At 44.0% G+C, this 14,431-nt stretch overlaps 1 protein-coding gene across 1 annotated transcript in view; it reads left to right on the forward strand.

The window, feature by feature from the left end:
• Window positions 1-14,431, forward strand: part of LOC135198333 (uncharacterized) — a 204,094-nt gene that overhangs the window by 73,427 nt on the left and 116,236 nt on the right. Inside the window, exons 12-16 of the mRNA XM_064225904.1 lie at window positions 2,886-3,063; window positions 6,055-6,255; window positions 6,726-6,905; window positions 8,301-8,540; window positions 11,928-12,032. Of these exons, the coding sequence (XP_064081974.1) occupies window positions 2,886-3,063; window positions 6,055-6,255; window positions 6,726-6,905; window positions 8,301-8,540; window positions 11,928-12,032 (904 nt within the window). The remainder of the gene's footprint in view (window positions 1-2,885; window positions 3,064-6,054; window positions 6,256-6,725; window positions 6,906-8,300; window positions 8,541-11,927; window positions 12,033-14,431) is intronic.

Below are 14,431 nucleotides of genomic sequence, written 5' to 3' on the forward strand. Positions count from 1 at the left end.
ATGGAGATTAATACTCATGGTAAATGGGAACTGAGGACTCAGGTGGAGTCCACCACGGAGGATAGGACCGGAGAGGGGAAGAAAGGTTTGGTGTGTATGATCTTTCTATACGGATAGGAGGGAAGGATGGGATGTTATCATGGGGAAGGTGGAAGGATATGTAAGGATATGAGGTTCTCATACAAGACACCTTATCATGTTGAGGGAGAGACAGTTGCCTCTCGGGGAAGGATGGACATCGGAACGTCCACTTACTAGGACTCTTGGTGCGTGAAGACTCTCTTTCCCTTAGTCTTAGGCCTAGCCTCATATCCCAATTCCCAATTTGGGGGATGCCAAGTTGGCGCTGTTGTCTTGGGGGGGTGTCTGAAAGTAAGAGACCTTGTGGCATTCAAAATTCTCTTGCTGGGCCTCTTGTAGGAGCCCAAGATGGCAGAATGACCGTCACGAGTGACAGCCCCCATTTTAGCAGAGATATTGTCCTAGAATAGGTCAAGAACTTTACAAGCAAGGTCTGAAGTCTCTAGACTCAATGTCCCCACCCCTAGCAAGTCTCACCACGATAATGAACAAATTGCTAAGCTACATCTATGGTCAAAATCTTAAATAATTGCTGTAAGGTTAACTTTAGGCACCAATTAAGGAAGCAAGTGGGCTATGGGACAGCAACTTGACAAAAGGGCATGTATTACTAGTTTAATTCAGCAGTGACCTAGCACAGAGGCATGCATGAAACAATTTTCACTAAGTTCATATGGAATATAAAACAAAGGAACAAAAAACAGCAGGATGCTAACTAAAGCAAAAACAAACCAAATGTCATGAAAATATATTAAAATAAGAGATAAAATAAAATTGGGTCAAGATGGCTCCTCAGTTTTGGAAGGCTTAAAGCTAGCGAGAGGCATTGCATATATAGAACTTAGACGTACAGTCTAAGTTCTCTATATGCATGGCATTGTGTGTCAGGCACTTTTGCCGGGGGAGCACATATGTTTTGTTAATGCCTGTGCTTGAGGTGCCCAACCTTCCAGTTATGATCCTGGGGGTCTAAGCCTGTAAAGTGTTCAGCCTTCGAGTCACTTCATACAGGGAGCTCTGGCTCAGCTAGTAATGGGTTTGGATGATGACTTCTCAGGGAGATGGAATGCTCAAACTCTGTCCTAGGTCCAACAGGTACCTCAGCAAGATCTTCCACAGTAGGTGCCGCATAATTAATTATATCCTGGGAAACTTTAGGAGTGACAGTAGGATGCTTACCTGATGTTATGCCTATACTAGTTGCAATCACACCTGTGTTCAACAAGGCAGTGGCCAAAGATCCTACTAAGGGAGGTAACATAGTTTCTGTTGCTTCCAAGGAACATTCACCGACTGGCACATCAGGGTCAGTCATATCTGGTTCTGGGACTAGAGCGATATTTCCTTCTTCATGCTCTGTAGAAGAGGCTGGCCCTTCTTCGTGCTGTACCGTCACTGGCACTATTAGAGAAAAGCCCTCCTTTGGTCCCTGGGCTATATGACCTGCAAAATCTACAGGCTGCTCTGGAGGGAGATGCATACTGGAATATTCCACATAAGGAGGCAGAAATACCCAGGATCCTAGAGAAGTATCTTTCATAAGAGAAGTCTGGGGAAGAAAACCTGGAGGTGGCTGGGAGGTGTCAACTGGCACAAAAGGCAATGATCTCCCACTATAACCACCTGTGGAGGTGATGCCTAGAATGACTGGTGTCTTCTCTGCTGTCACTGGCAGAGGGTAGTTAGCACTCAACTGAAGTGCAGTTTGTATGGGATGCTCAGTGTGCTGATGAGAAGAGTGTCAATAGTGCAATAGGTGTACTACTACAATTAATAGGCACTGAATCCGAGACAGAAGTGAGGGGCTTGGCATGACTCTCGCTGACAAGTGCTTCCACTTGTCGCATTAAACTTATTATGGCATTTGCCTTGGTCTTCCACAAGAGAGTATAGCCTAGACCATTGTTCAGTCAACTGTTCAGTAAGCCGTTCAACATCGTTGGTTGACTGTTCTATCCCATGGCTGTTGGTCCAGTCACTACTGAGTGATGCAACTGGTGTTGCTCTGAGGGAGCAGGGTCAGGACCTACATCTGCTTGGTTCCCTCCTCTACCAACCTGTTGCTGGTTCAGGGTAGAGGACTGAGACTGGTCCCTAGAAGTGGCAAGTCAGAAGGGGTGCCCCTGTCAGGGAGAGCAGTACTTTCCTGTTTGAAATCTGTAGCACAGGCATCTCTGGCACTGGAAACAGAGATGGGTTCCCCTAGAATACAAGGGACTGCAATTGTTCGAATTGATGGCACTTCTGAAACTTGTTCAGCACTATGGGTGTCCTTTTAAAGGACTCAAAGATTCTTCATACTTAGAGGCTGAAGCTGCTTTGCACTTGGCAAGGATAAGGTCTTAGCCTAGGAGATGGTCATAACCTTCATGGGCTACATCACTCACAACTCCAAGCTGGCACTGTTAGCTGACAAGGGGTGTGGTCACCCTCACTTCAACAGTAGGTAGGTAGGTCCCTTGTTACCCTATCAATCCACCAGACAGTCATACGTTTATCCTTCCGAACTTGGGCACTGGCAGGCACCAGGTGCCTTGAGCTCAGGGAAACATCTGCACCATAGTCCCTTCTTGGACCCTGACCCTTAGGTTTAGGCTTAGGGCTCATACTGGAGGGTGCAGCTGCCGGCGTTGCATGCTTTGCCTGGCAATCTGTATCTGAGTGATTGGATCTGCCGCAATGGCTGCATTTGGTGGAGGAAGTCTGATTTTACTTGGGCTTAGGCTTGCCAGCTGGAGCAGAGGTTATGGGTGGAGCAGTGCGCTGGGACTCTGAGTTATGGCAGACGAGCTTGTATTCAACAGCATACTCGCAGCAAGCCATAAAGGTGACTGGCTTCTTCTCAGTAATGTAAAGAGAGACCCCTGGTGGGGCATTCCTATGGAAGTCCTCAATTTTGAGAAACTCGTAGAGGCCCTCGATGGTAGTTCACTTCGCAGACCCAAGCCAGAGGGTGTAGAGCCTATTCTTCTGAAAGGCCCAGTCAGCCAAAGGTTGCGATGGGGGCTTGGCTTGTCTGCGCCACTGGTGGCGCCAATGTTCGGGGCTCAGTTTTTAGGCCTCTATCGCGGCCTTCCAGACAGCCTCAAAATCTCCTTTTCAATCAACTGGCAAGGCAGAATGAGCAGCCTTCCCTTTTCCCTGCATATGCTTGGCCAGGAGTAGAGCCTACATCTCCACCACCCAAGCACATGTCTGGAACACTAACTCCACTTCATTTAGCCACCTTACAGTATCTTTATCATCCCCCTGAGGAGTGAGAGTATGGACAGGCAAGGATAGGGCCGCCTGGCCCAGTTGGAGGAGTACCAATAGATGGAGCTTGTAAGGATTAGAGCTGGGCCAATTCAATGTCTTTGCCCCTCATCTTTAATTCATGCTCTTGCCGTCCTCTCTTTCTCTCTCTCTCGCTCTTCCTTCTCTCTTCCTCTGGCTTCATTCTTGGTTTCTCAGAGAAATACCTGCAACTCTGTTCCCTCATAGCCGAGCCTTTCTCCCAATTCCAGTATAGCATGGACCTCAGTGGTGCTCATTTTGTTAATTTCCTCAAAGTGATTACTAGATCACACTCAACAATAATTTGTAAGAGGGGTGCTGGTCATGCAAGAAATTGCACGAAACGGAAAGACATTCCGGCCAAAGCAGAAGTCAGGCAGCAGCAAGGATACAGATAGAGCGGTGCAAAGTAAGGGGTGTACCTGTAAGCTATATGGTGCTAAGCCGGAAACAGGAATCACAACAATTGCTGATGCTGAAAGGTAGATAGAAAGATAAACCTACAGCAGGAATCACAACAATGGGTGATCCTGAAAGTTAACTAGAAAAATAGAACTACAGCAAGAATCACAACAATGGGTGATCCTGGAAGCTAGCTAGAATAATAGACCTATGGCAGGAATCACAGCAATGGGTGATCCTCTAGGCAAGATAAAGTAACAAGCCTGTATCAGAGATACACAACAGTGGGTGTATTTAATGGTTATTACTAGAATAATACCTAAAAGCAGGGCTTACATAGAAGGGCAAGCCTGTGGGCTTCCTAACACAGGACCTAAGACAGAGCTCACATTGAGAGGCGAGCCTGTAAATTACTTAAACAATGCCTGAAAACAGGAATCACAACGATGGATGAACCTATAAGGTATCTGTTTATGATCGGGTTTTTAGTTGTGTGGTTGTCTGTTTATTTGTATACCTCAGAGTTACAATAAGAACTGTGAAGGTAAATTAATGTCTACTATAACACAACTTTATTTGAACCGGGGGGGGGGGGGGGGGGGGGGGGGGGGGGGGCGTGAAGCGTAAGATGTGATTGCATAGGAAATGCTATTTTGGTTTAGCTGGCAATCAATGGGATGCTCATTAGTTTTGCTTCACTAAAAATTATTAACCCAGTAACTAATCCCTTCACTTAAAGTAAATGAATTATATCTCCCAAAAGTCTAATAGAATAATCATCTACCACAGTCTAATTAAGAAATGAAATAAAATATAATAATATGAAATCTTAAACTAAACGATTTAGCAAAATCGTACAGGAATTATTTCTTTCCTAACCCTTTGCATATGCCTAACACACTAAGTAAAAAAAATTACAAAGTAACAAGGCATGTAATGTTACTTTACCTATTCCTCACACTGAGAAAGGTTTGCCCTATTGACATAGAAACCTGCATCAAATTCTGATATTAGCAATTAAGTAGTAAACATGTAAAGTCGGAGCTCGTAAGAGAAAAACAAACAAGCAACTCAACCGTGTCTTCGTTCTGGGTTACATGTGTGGAGCTAAACTATCTCAGGTTGGCCCTTTGTTTACAACTATGTGCAAGAGCTAAGTTTCATAAGAGAGGAAAAAAAAATATTAAATGATAATTATTTTGAAATCAAAGGATATAAGTGCATTAAATATAATAAGAACAACCTAAACATGGCGATTACCATTGATCTCTATGAACGATATTGAAACTCATTATCGAGAGTCGTTTAAACACTTGACCGTTGGCTGCCCTGTGGGCTAGAAGCATTCAAACGAACACACACACACATGCATACACTTTTGTGTCTCGGGATTTTAAACACACCATTCCACGACCAACACACTTTTCTTTACAATTTAAGTAAAAATGAACGTAAAACACTGATTTTTTGCATTATTGTTATGGACGTTAGCAGGAATTTATATTCCTACCTGCACTATTTATTATCATGCAAAACCATGACTAACACTTACGAGAGACTTTAACAAAATATTAAAGTTTTCCTGGCTGTTGTGCTTCCACGATTCCAACTCCAGTTGTAATATAATTTACTCTATCTTAGTCACCAAAGATAGAAAGGGGATTTTTACTTTAAAACAAAGATTCCAACAAACTATCTTAGCAAATCTGGACCGTGGGTCGCCAGTTGTTATGATACTGTGAGGACTGAGTAAGATGAGGAGAGTAAGCGAACTAACTTTATTCAGCAAATGAGGCTGTATATAAGGCGGTGTGCGGATGGAAATGTAGTGTCCATCACGCACGCACAAACAAACATAAACAAAAAGGGACAGGGCACCCGCTGTGAATGTGTTTCTTCATAGACGAACATTCATGAATGATTTTACATCGAGGGAGCGGATTCCCGACATATATATTACATCAAAAGAAAGGGTGTAAAATGCTCTACATTTTAGTTCCTGGAGAAAAGAGAGGACATATGGGTATACAGATTTTTACAATGGAAGGGCGAACATTCACCTGAATGTTGTCCTTGCAAAGACTCACCCCCCCCCCTCAACAAGATTATGTAGGATCGCAGCTTCCAATTGACACGAGGAATGCCTTCTCCTCCTGACGGATGACTCAGTGCAGGCCCCAGTAGGGCCTCGTCAAGGGCAGGTGGGCGGCGTTGTTCCTCATGAAGATGAACCTGCAGGAGTCCAGGGCTCGCAAGCAGAACTGCTCCATCTTGTCAACATATGTCTCTTGGCAGGGGACGAACTTCTGGGCGGCTGAACACAACCTAGCCAGCGAAATATCAGGATTGTTGCTGTCAGCAGGGAAGAATTTGGCTGGTACTGTCAGGGTCTCCCCGCACACCTCTGCCAGGAAGGGTCACCGTTGGCTCTTGAGGCAGTATGGAGACCAAGGAGGACCCAGGGAAGCTGCACCTTCCAAACAAAGCCCTGACAGCGTACCATTAAGGAAGCCTTGAGGGAGCAGTGGACCCTTTCCCCCATGCTGTTGGCTGCGGGATTGTAGGACGTCGTGGTGTGGTGCTTGGTCCCCATCAGGTGAGCCAGGGAAGACCAGAGCTCTGACATGAAGGTGGGTCCTCGGTCTCATGATGTCGTCGGGTACTCCGAAGCGGCTGATCCAGCTGGTCAGGAGGGCTTTGGCACAGGCGTCTGTGGTGGCTTCCGATATCTGGATGGCCTCGGGCCACCTGGTAGACCGGTAGATCACTCTCAGGAGGTATCTGGCACCATCAGATAGAGGAAGAGGCCTGACGATGTCAACGTAGATGTGTCCGAATCTTCGCCTGGGCTGGGAAAAGGAGCCTATCCCTGATTCAGTGTGCCTTCCCATCCTGCTACTCTGGCATGCAAAGCAGTTTCTGGCCCACTCCTTCCTGATGCTGTGCCACACAAACTTCTCCATCAGGAGCCTGGTTGTCGTGCAGGGCAAAGGGTGCAAGAGGTAATGTATTACGTCAAACAACTGTTTCCTGCGGGAGGCGGGTATCAGGGGTTGAGGGCGTCCTATGCTGTTATCACAGTGGAGCGTCGTCCCAGAGGGGATGAAGGGGATATCCTCTCAGCAAAGGATGGTGATGGTGGTCTGGTAGGCTGGTACTTTGGGGTCAGCAGCTTGTTCACACGCTAGGTCTTCATAGTGAACACCGAGGTTTAGGGAGTTGATCTTTCACTGGGGACGTACTCGATGGAGCACCCAAACTCGGAGAAGGCCGCCAGGTGACATTGCTGCCTTGCGGACCAGGCATCGCCCAACTTGACGAAGGCGTGGTTCAGCGGCTGGTGGTCCATCCTTATGGTGAAGGGGATGCCCTCCAGAAGATATTTGAAGTGGCGGACGGCCTGGTAGACAGCAAGGAGCTCGCAGTCGAATGTGCTGTAGCGAGTCTCGGTGGGCTTGAGCTTCTTGCTGAAGAAGGCTAGCAGTGTGGGGACTCTATTGAGCAGCTGTTCCTGGTCAGCGCTGCACACGATGCTGTTGGTATTGGTGGCAAGCGTCAGGGGCCCGTCGGGGTCCTGGTGAGCCACAGAAGGGTGGTGGCCCTGCTGAGGGAAGACTAGGTTCAGGTGAAGGTGAGCAGCTGGTCTTCTCCCCATGTCAGCTTCTTAGGTTTGCCCTTCAGGACCTCGGTAATAATTCACCATCCCAATGAATTCTTTGAGGTCCTTGACGGTCCTCGGTGTCAGAAAATTCTCCAATGCAGCCACCTTTGACACCATGGGACGAACTGCTGCTGTAATTTCGTGGCTGAGGAAATCCACCTTCTTGGCGCCGAAGGATGACAAGTCCGTTCTCCTGTAGGCATTTGAGGATTTCCCCCACACATGGTTCAGGTGCTCCTCTGGTGATCTGGAAAAGATAAGAATATTGTCCACATAGTAGATAAAGAAGGGTAAGTCACCAAGGATGCTGTCCATGAGGCGTTGAAAGGTGGCCCCAGTGTTCCACAGGCCAAAGGTGGAGGTCAACAAGAAGGATCTGAAGGGTATGATGATCACCGACTTCGGAATGTCACGGGATGGACGGGGACTTGATAATACGACATTATAAGTTGATCTTGGAGAATATCTTGGTGCCGTAGAGGGGCCCGGTGAGGTCTTGCGTGTTTGGGCCCTAGTGCCATAGGTGTGGATGGGCATCCCGTTTGCAGTTACAAGGGCAGTCGGGTCATCAGGGGTGCGTATGCGATCCTTTATAGACGAAGGGAACACCAACTGCATGGCATCAGTGTCAACCAGCATCCTGAGGCCGGAGATGCTGTCCTAGATGTAGAAGCCCCTGGGTTGGGACTTTTTTACTGCTGCTGCCATGGGGGCTTGTTTTGGGTGCTGCCTCCGTCGTTTTTTGAAGGGCAGAAGGAGAAAGGACGCTTGCACTTCTGTGCCTTGCTGCCAAACTGCCGGTGGAAGCAGCACAACCCGATGTCTGGGAGGGGTTCGGCGATCACTGGTATGCTGCACCGACCATGTCCTCCTGCTGTAGGCTGTTGGCTGTCCGAGGAGAGGAGAGTTTTGCAGCTTGGATGGCAGTAAACAGCACAAAAGACTACTGCACCAAACTTTCCATCTCCATGGTCTCGGCATTAGGGATCTGGCTTCGTACTTCAGGCGCAAGCTGACGAAGGAAGAGTTGGCGGAGGATGCTCACCTCCTGCCTTCGTCCTTGGTGGTCCACCTCTGGCAGGAGGACCAGGTCCTGGAGCTTGTGCCAGGACAGTCTGGGGTATGAGGTGGTCATGAGGTTGACCACGAGGTCGAAAATTTGGGCGGCTCGCTGGGGAACTGAGAGGGAGAGAACCTGGATGAGCTCCCTCTTCAGGCCAGCTCCCAGTGCTAGCTGTGCATCCATGGGGCAAGGCGTTTGAAGGCATCCACTGTGAGGGTCCCAGTGATGAGGTGCGCCAAGGGAAACAAAAACACCTTCCTTTCTAAATATATCCCCCCCCCCCTCCCCCAGGTTAGAAATGAAGGTGTTCTTGTTTCAAGGGAAACAAAAACACCTTCATTTCTATGACTACCCAGGCCATAGCTACTGTGCTGTCTGTCCAAATGAAGGTATTTTGAATCCCTAAAAGTTCCTTTAAATCTTTGCTTAACCTAAACCCCTATAGCACGCTAACAATTCTAATTTGAGCATAGTTAGTTTGGCTTGTTTCCTAGGTGTCACTCTCATTTTAGATGTTAGAATGTTGACCTGTCCTTTTTTGTCTTTCACATATGCTACAGCCCTGTATGCCTTACCAGAGGAATCAGTAAAGATATGTAATACTGACCTTTCAATAATGACTCCCCTTTTGAACTTGAAGATATGAATATAACTGAACTCCTATATCCTACTGGCCTGCTTTTGTTTTTCCTTACTCAACACGTCATCCCATCCTACTCCCTCTTCTCATAAGTCCTGCAAGAAGGCCCTACCTTTCACAAAGACAGGACTGACATGCCCCAAAAGATCAAAATTAACTACAAGCAATGACAGTATCCTACATTTCATAAGTTGAGTCCTTAGTCCCTTTACATGGCTTCAACCTCAACCAAGCCTTCCTTCTCTCCCAATATATGGCCAAAGCAGAGATCTCTACTGGTTCCTTTCCCCTAATCTGATGGCCGAACTTCTCATCATTGCTGGCCCACCCCATTAGCTGCATATGAACCTCATCCAACAAAGATTTAACCTCCACATAATCCCTTATCTCCTCTACTGAAGTATATGTCTGCAAGTAGTTATCAACATACAAGGATTTTACAAGATCATCCTTTCCCTTCTTTTCTAGGTGTGTTTTAAGCACTTGTTACAACAGGTAAGGACTGGTAGTAATTCCAAAAATCATAACTTTAAAGGTGAAGATAGCCATTCGTGTAAACATCTTGCACCATAGAAAAGAGAGTATCTAGTAACACTGGATGGAATGCTTTGGATATGTCAGAACTTATAGCAAAAGGATTATTCCTAAATTTCACCAATAAGTTTTAAAGCATCTTGACCATATTTGGTCTGGAGTATAGGAAATCATTCAATAATAGCTATGTGTAGAGGGGTAGTTAAACTTTGTTTCTTCACCCCGAAATGAGATAGGTAATATCCTTCTATTTGAGGGTCATGTAGTTCTTCTATGAAGCCTGCTTCCAGATATGTCTGAAGGATGTTCTGATAAGTGGCTTTATAATCAGGATCCCTTTTTGAAATGTTTTCTCGAGCGAGTTCAGTTGTGTGAGAGCGTTTCGGTAAATTAGTGTTCAGTCATTCTGGCCCTTGGAATGTCAAGCTCACGTGATAACCTTGTTTTGTTTTTGCATTATTTTGTTGCACCCTTTCCATGGCTTTATGTTCAAACGTAGTAAATTGTTTGTGCAGTGCAGTACCAGTCATTTAAAGTTTCCACCATATGTCTATTTCTTTACCAGTTCCTACCAACCTACATATGGTAGGGTTTGAACAGTCAATACATCTATCCCTTTCAAGGCCCATTGAGGCACCCTCCCATAATGTGAAACCTCATCATGAGCTATGAACAAGTTAACCCCTTCAATTTTGTCCATCCCAATTATAAAAAAAATTGAGATAATCAGCCCCAATTAAAAGACTTGCGTGATTCAGAATATCCTCTTTTACGTCCGTGTCGGCGCCATTTCACACTCCTAGTCCCTCAAATGGTTCTGTATATTTGTCAACCCAACATTGTGGATGGGGGTATCAACATCGTCATGTACTACTAATTTGGTCCTAATGACCCTCTTCCCCATATGAATCTTACAAGACGCAATCTCATGTTCCCCCTTAACTAACTGGGAACCAAAGGGTGCAATATTTAGCAAGACACGTTCGATCACTGGCAGATTTTATATCTGTTCCATCCAACTAGAGATGAAACTCTGCTGGCTCCCAGTGTCTAGGAACATGCGAATTTGGAATGGCTGGTCACAAGTGTACAAAATGGCCGTCGCTGTCGGTAGGAGGGTGACAGGCAGATTGGCTGAATGCTTCTCTTTAACCACTTTTGCGTTTACATAGGGTTTCTTCTGACTTTCCTTAGATTTCCCTTGAATTACATTATGATGGGGTGTTGCATGCTTCTGATTCTGATGTATCACAGATTGTGACAAGACATGAGACAATGGAGGATTGGATGGTTGGAAATTGGAATTGGTGGACTTTTTGCTATTGTGCCCTGAGGCAAAACAATTGAAACATCTACGGTTCAGGACTAGCTGGCATTTCTTCACCACAGCATTTGCATATTTAAAACAACTGAAAGCAGAATTATTCCCATTACAAAATGGGCACAACATTGTCCGAGAGGTGCCAGGTTCTGATCCCTTCAGTCACAAGGGTCATGGTAGATCTCCCCCCTTTTGCAACGCATTGTCCTGCATATACTTGATGAGGAAATCTAATGCTTCAAGTAGTTCATCTGATGCATAATCGCATTTGCGTAGATATTCCACGATTTTCGGATACACTTGCCCTTGAGATACCTTTTGATTGATCAATCTTAGTAGCATTCCCTGATCTAACGTGGATGGGCTTAACCTCCTAATTTGTTCGGTCAGCACAGTAACCCCAATTCTAAATGCTCTATTTTCATTGTGATTGCACTTAGGTACAAATATATTAGCTAATCACCGATGCAGTATGACTAGTGTTTGGTGCTTATTTTCGTAGTACTACCTTTCCAATAGGTCAAGAGCTACTGGGTAATTAGCAGCAGTAATGCTCAGGAATTACACCACCTTGAGCAGCTCCCCCACTAAAGATCCTAATAGGTACATTAATCAAGTCACGTCATCTAAATCAGTACTGTGATGCACGTGTAAGTAAAAGCTCCTTGAAATGGGCATATTCGCTCTTGTCATCTTTGAAAGTGAGTAATGGGAGCTCTTTCAATCAAGGTAGACGCGTAGTAGGCTGCATTGCGAAAGCCAATGTACTGATTTGGTTACTCAGTAGTGTGGTTGCACGACAAGCCACATCAAGAGTTTGTTTTACTCTACTTTCGACATCTGATTTAAGCTTAGCGGGGTTGGTGACATACAAGGTTCGGAGGTCTCATTCATCAGCTCGAATCCTTTCTAGGAGGTTCTCATACACAGTTACATGGTGCGATTCTAGGAGGTCACCATGGGCTCCGACAATGGAGTCGGAGAGGAGAATGAGGAGAGAGTCGATATGTGTGGCAATGAAGGCCCCCATTTTGAACAAGAAGAAGATGAAGGGGTGATCAGTTAATTGCGTTGCAATGAAATGTCGCCGGCGTTTATACGTTACATGAAAGGGACCCTAAGTTTTAGTTCTCTCCGACATACTAATCCCACCTCAGGTTAACGGACTCTTAATTAATTACCTGTGCTCTGATGTGTCGCCACTAGTCACTTGAGTTAACACATTTTCTAGCACTAAACACTATACTGCTCATACGAGCAACTGGAATGTCACGACTTCATAAAATACATAAACTCTTCTCACTTGTTCTAATAAAACTTCTTTGTAAATTTTTGGATAAGTTGTTCTTGTGAAATGAGACCGGCTGATAATGGAAGTGATTGCATATCTCAGTCGTGGTTATCGATCTTTATTTCAGAGCCACTTTGTTTAGTTTCGAGGAGAAAAGATCAAATATATATTCACAGCTTACTAAAAAAAAAATCACTGAAATCTTTAAATAGATCTTTCTAAACGAACCTTCGTCATTTATTATACCTGAAATTAATTACCAACTAAGTGATGACATTTCTTTCCACAAAATTTTCGTGAAGTTGACGCAAGTGACCAAGACAGTCATCTTCATTTCCTTGAACATCTTGAGCCAGCTAAAGAAACTTGCCAAAAGTGAATGTGCAGCGCAAGTTTCACTGCTCAAAACGAGCAACAGTGATTCTAGTAAAGAGATTAAGAGTGCAATGGCTGCAACTAAGATAATCAGACTCGTGCCTTCATAGGCTGGAATGTCCAAGTGATCAGCCATGCTCTGCTGTACAGTATACTGTTGAGATTGAGAAGTTTGACCGTTAACGCTAAGTTTTAGGAATTCGCAAGTAGCCTTTAATCATATGTTGATTAAGAATTGCCCTTGATCCAGATTTATCCTGATGAATTTATTCTGGAGAATGAAATTGGTAGTATTAGGAGCAAAGATGATGAAAGGAAAAAATATCCCAGAGTTAGTTAATCAATCATTATTGCGTGACGTGACAAAAGAATGTTTTAGAGAGGTAAAAGATTTTATCAACACGGAAAGCAATTCTCCATTCCGGAAATTATAACCCGTCTCCACCCTTTAAAGGCAGTCTCATTAAATGGAGCTAGAAAGTTTTATATTGTAATACTGCAATGAGTGACAGCAAAATTTGCATTTCAGTATCCCTTCAAAGTAAATTGGTTTCCAGTTATGAAGCAATATTTACGAAAACAAATTTGAAAAGGGTTTACTTTTTTCAGATTTAATGAACCTGTTAGTACCATTGCAGATTTATTTTGAATGGCACTTCTTAGTTAAATTATTTTAACAAGCATTATAGTCTTATGTTTATCCTGTCTGTGAACACCAGTTTCGTGATCCAATACCATTTGTAAACCTGATACAATATTGTGATCGGCGCGCAATTTTGCACACCGAGTGCATAATTTCGTAACCCGCGGACAACATAGTAAAATATTTATGCACTATTTCGTACCTTGCTCGCAAACTTTTATTTATGAAGTCACTATCTTTCTTTTTTTAATTTGTCTTTAACCTGTATATAATCGCTTGTCTTCATCTGTGCATGATTATGCAAAGATCTAGAATTGCTGTTTATTCACTTTAATGTTGATCGAACCTTATAATCCTTATTTAGCTTGTCAGTTTCAGTAGTTTTATGTCAAGAGCTGTATATGAAATTCTGAGGTTTAAACTTCAGATTGAAATGTATAACCAATGTTAGAATAATGAATTTAAATTCTTATTTTCAAGGTTACAGCCAATTAAAAGCAAATATCCTAAGACCAAAATGAAGTGTGAAATTCATACACACAGAATATACAAAAAAAAATAGGGTTACTGATTATAATTCTCTAATTTACTGTGTATGGCATTGTAAGTTGTGCTATATTTGAAAATCCGTTCTACAGTATAATCTCTCATGTTATAATAAATAGTGAGGTTTGATCTTATAGTACCACATCTGTACAGGGCAACTGAGGCAGAGGTCTTCTTGGGAGCAACATACCTATTCGAATGTAGGATCTGATCCTAATGTTCAACGTTTGTTTCATCATCTGTTACCACTCATCCAGATTATGATAAAACCATCAGTGTAAGTATAATGATTTCTTGCCATCTTTGTTTTTCAAATGAAATCCATTCAGTCTGATAAATTACTACTAAACGTTTAATCTCCCTTTAAAGGAAATGAGATATATTTGAACGTTGAAATTTCAAAGATTGATTTTTATAAGCACCTTGCTGTATCTATTACATTTGATGATAATTAATATCATTCAAACATAATTACTATGTACGCCTTGGGTGTGTCTTTAGCGAGGCTGTCCTTGTCATGTGTGCCTGATTAGGAATCCTCCTCTTCTGTTAGTTGCATCTTTTTCCTAATCAACATCGCCCTTGTTTCTAATGGCTA

Source organism: Macrobrachium nipponense, chromosome 22, assembly GCF_015104395.2.
Source record: "Macrobrachium nipponense isolate FS-2020 chromosome 22, ASM1510439v2, whole genome shotgun sequence".
Classification (NCBI taxonomy): Eukaryota; Metazoa; Arthropoda; class Malacostraca; order Decapoda; family Palaemonidae; genus Macrobrachium; species Macrobrachium nipponense.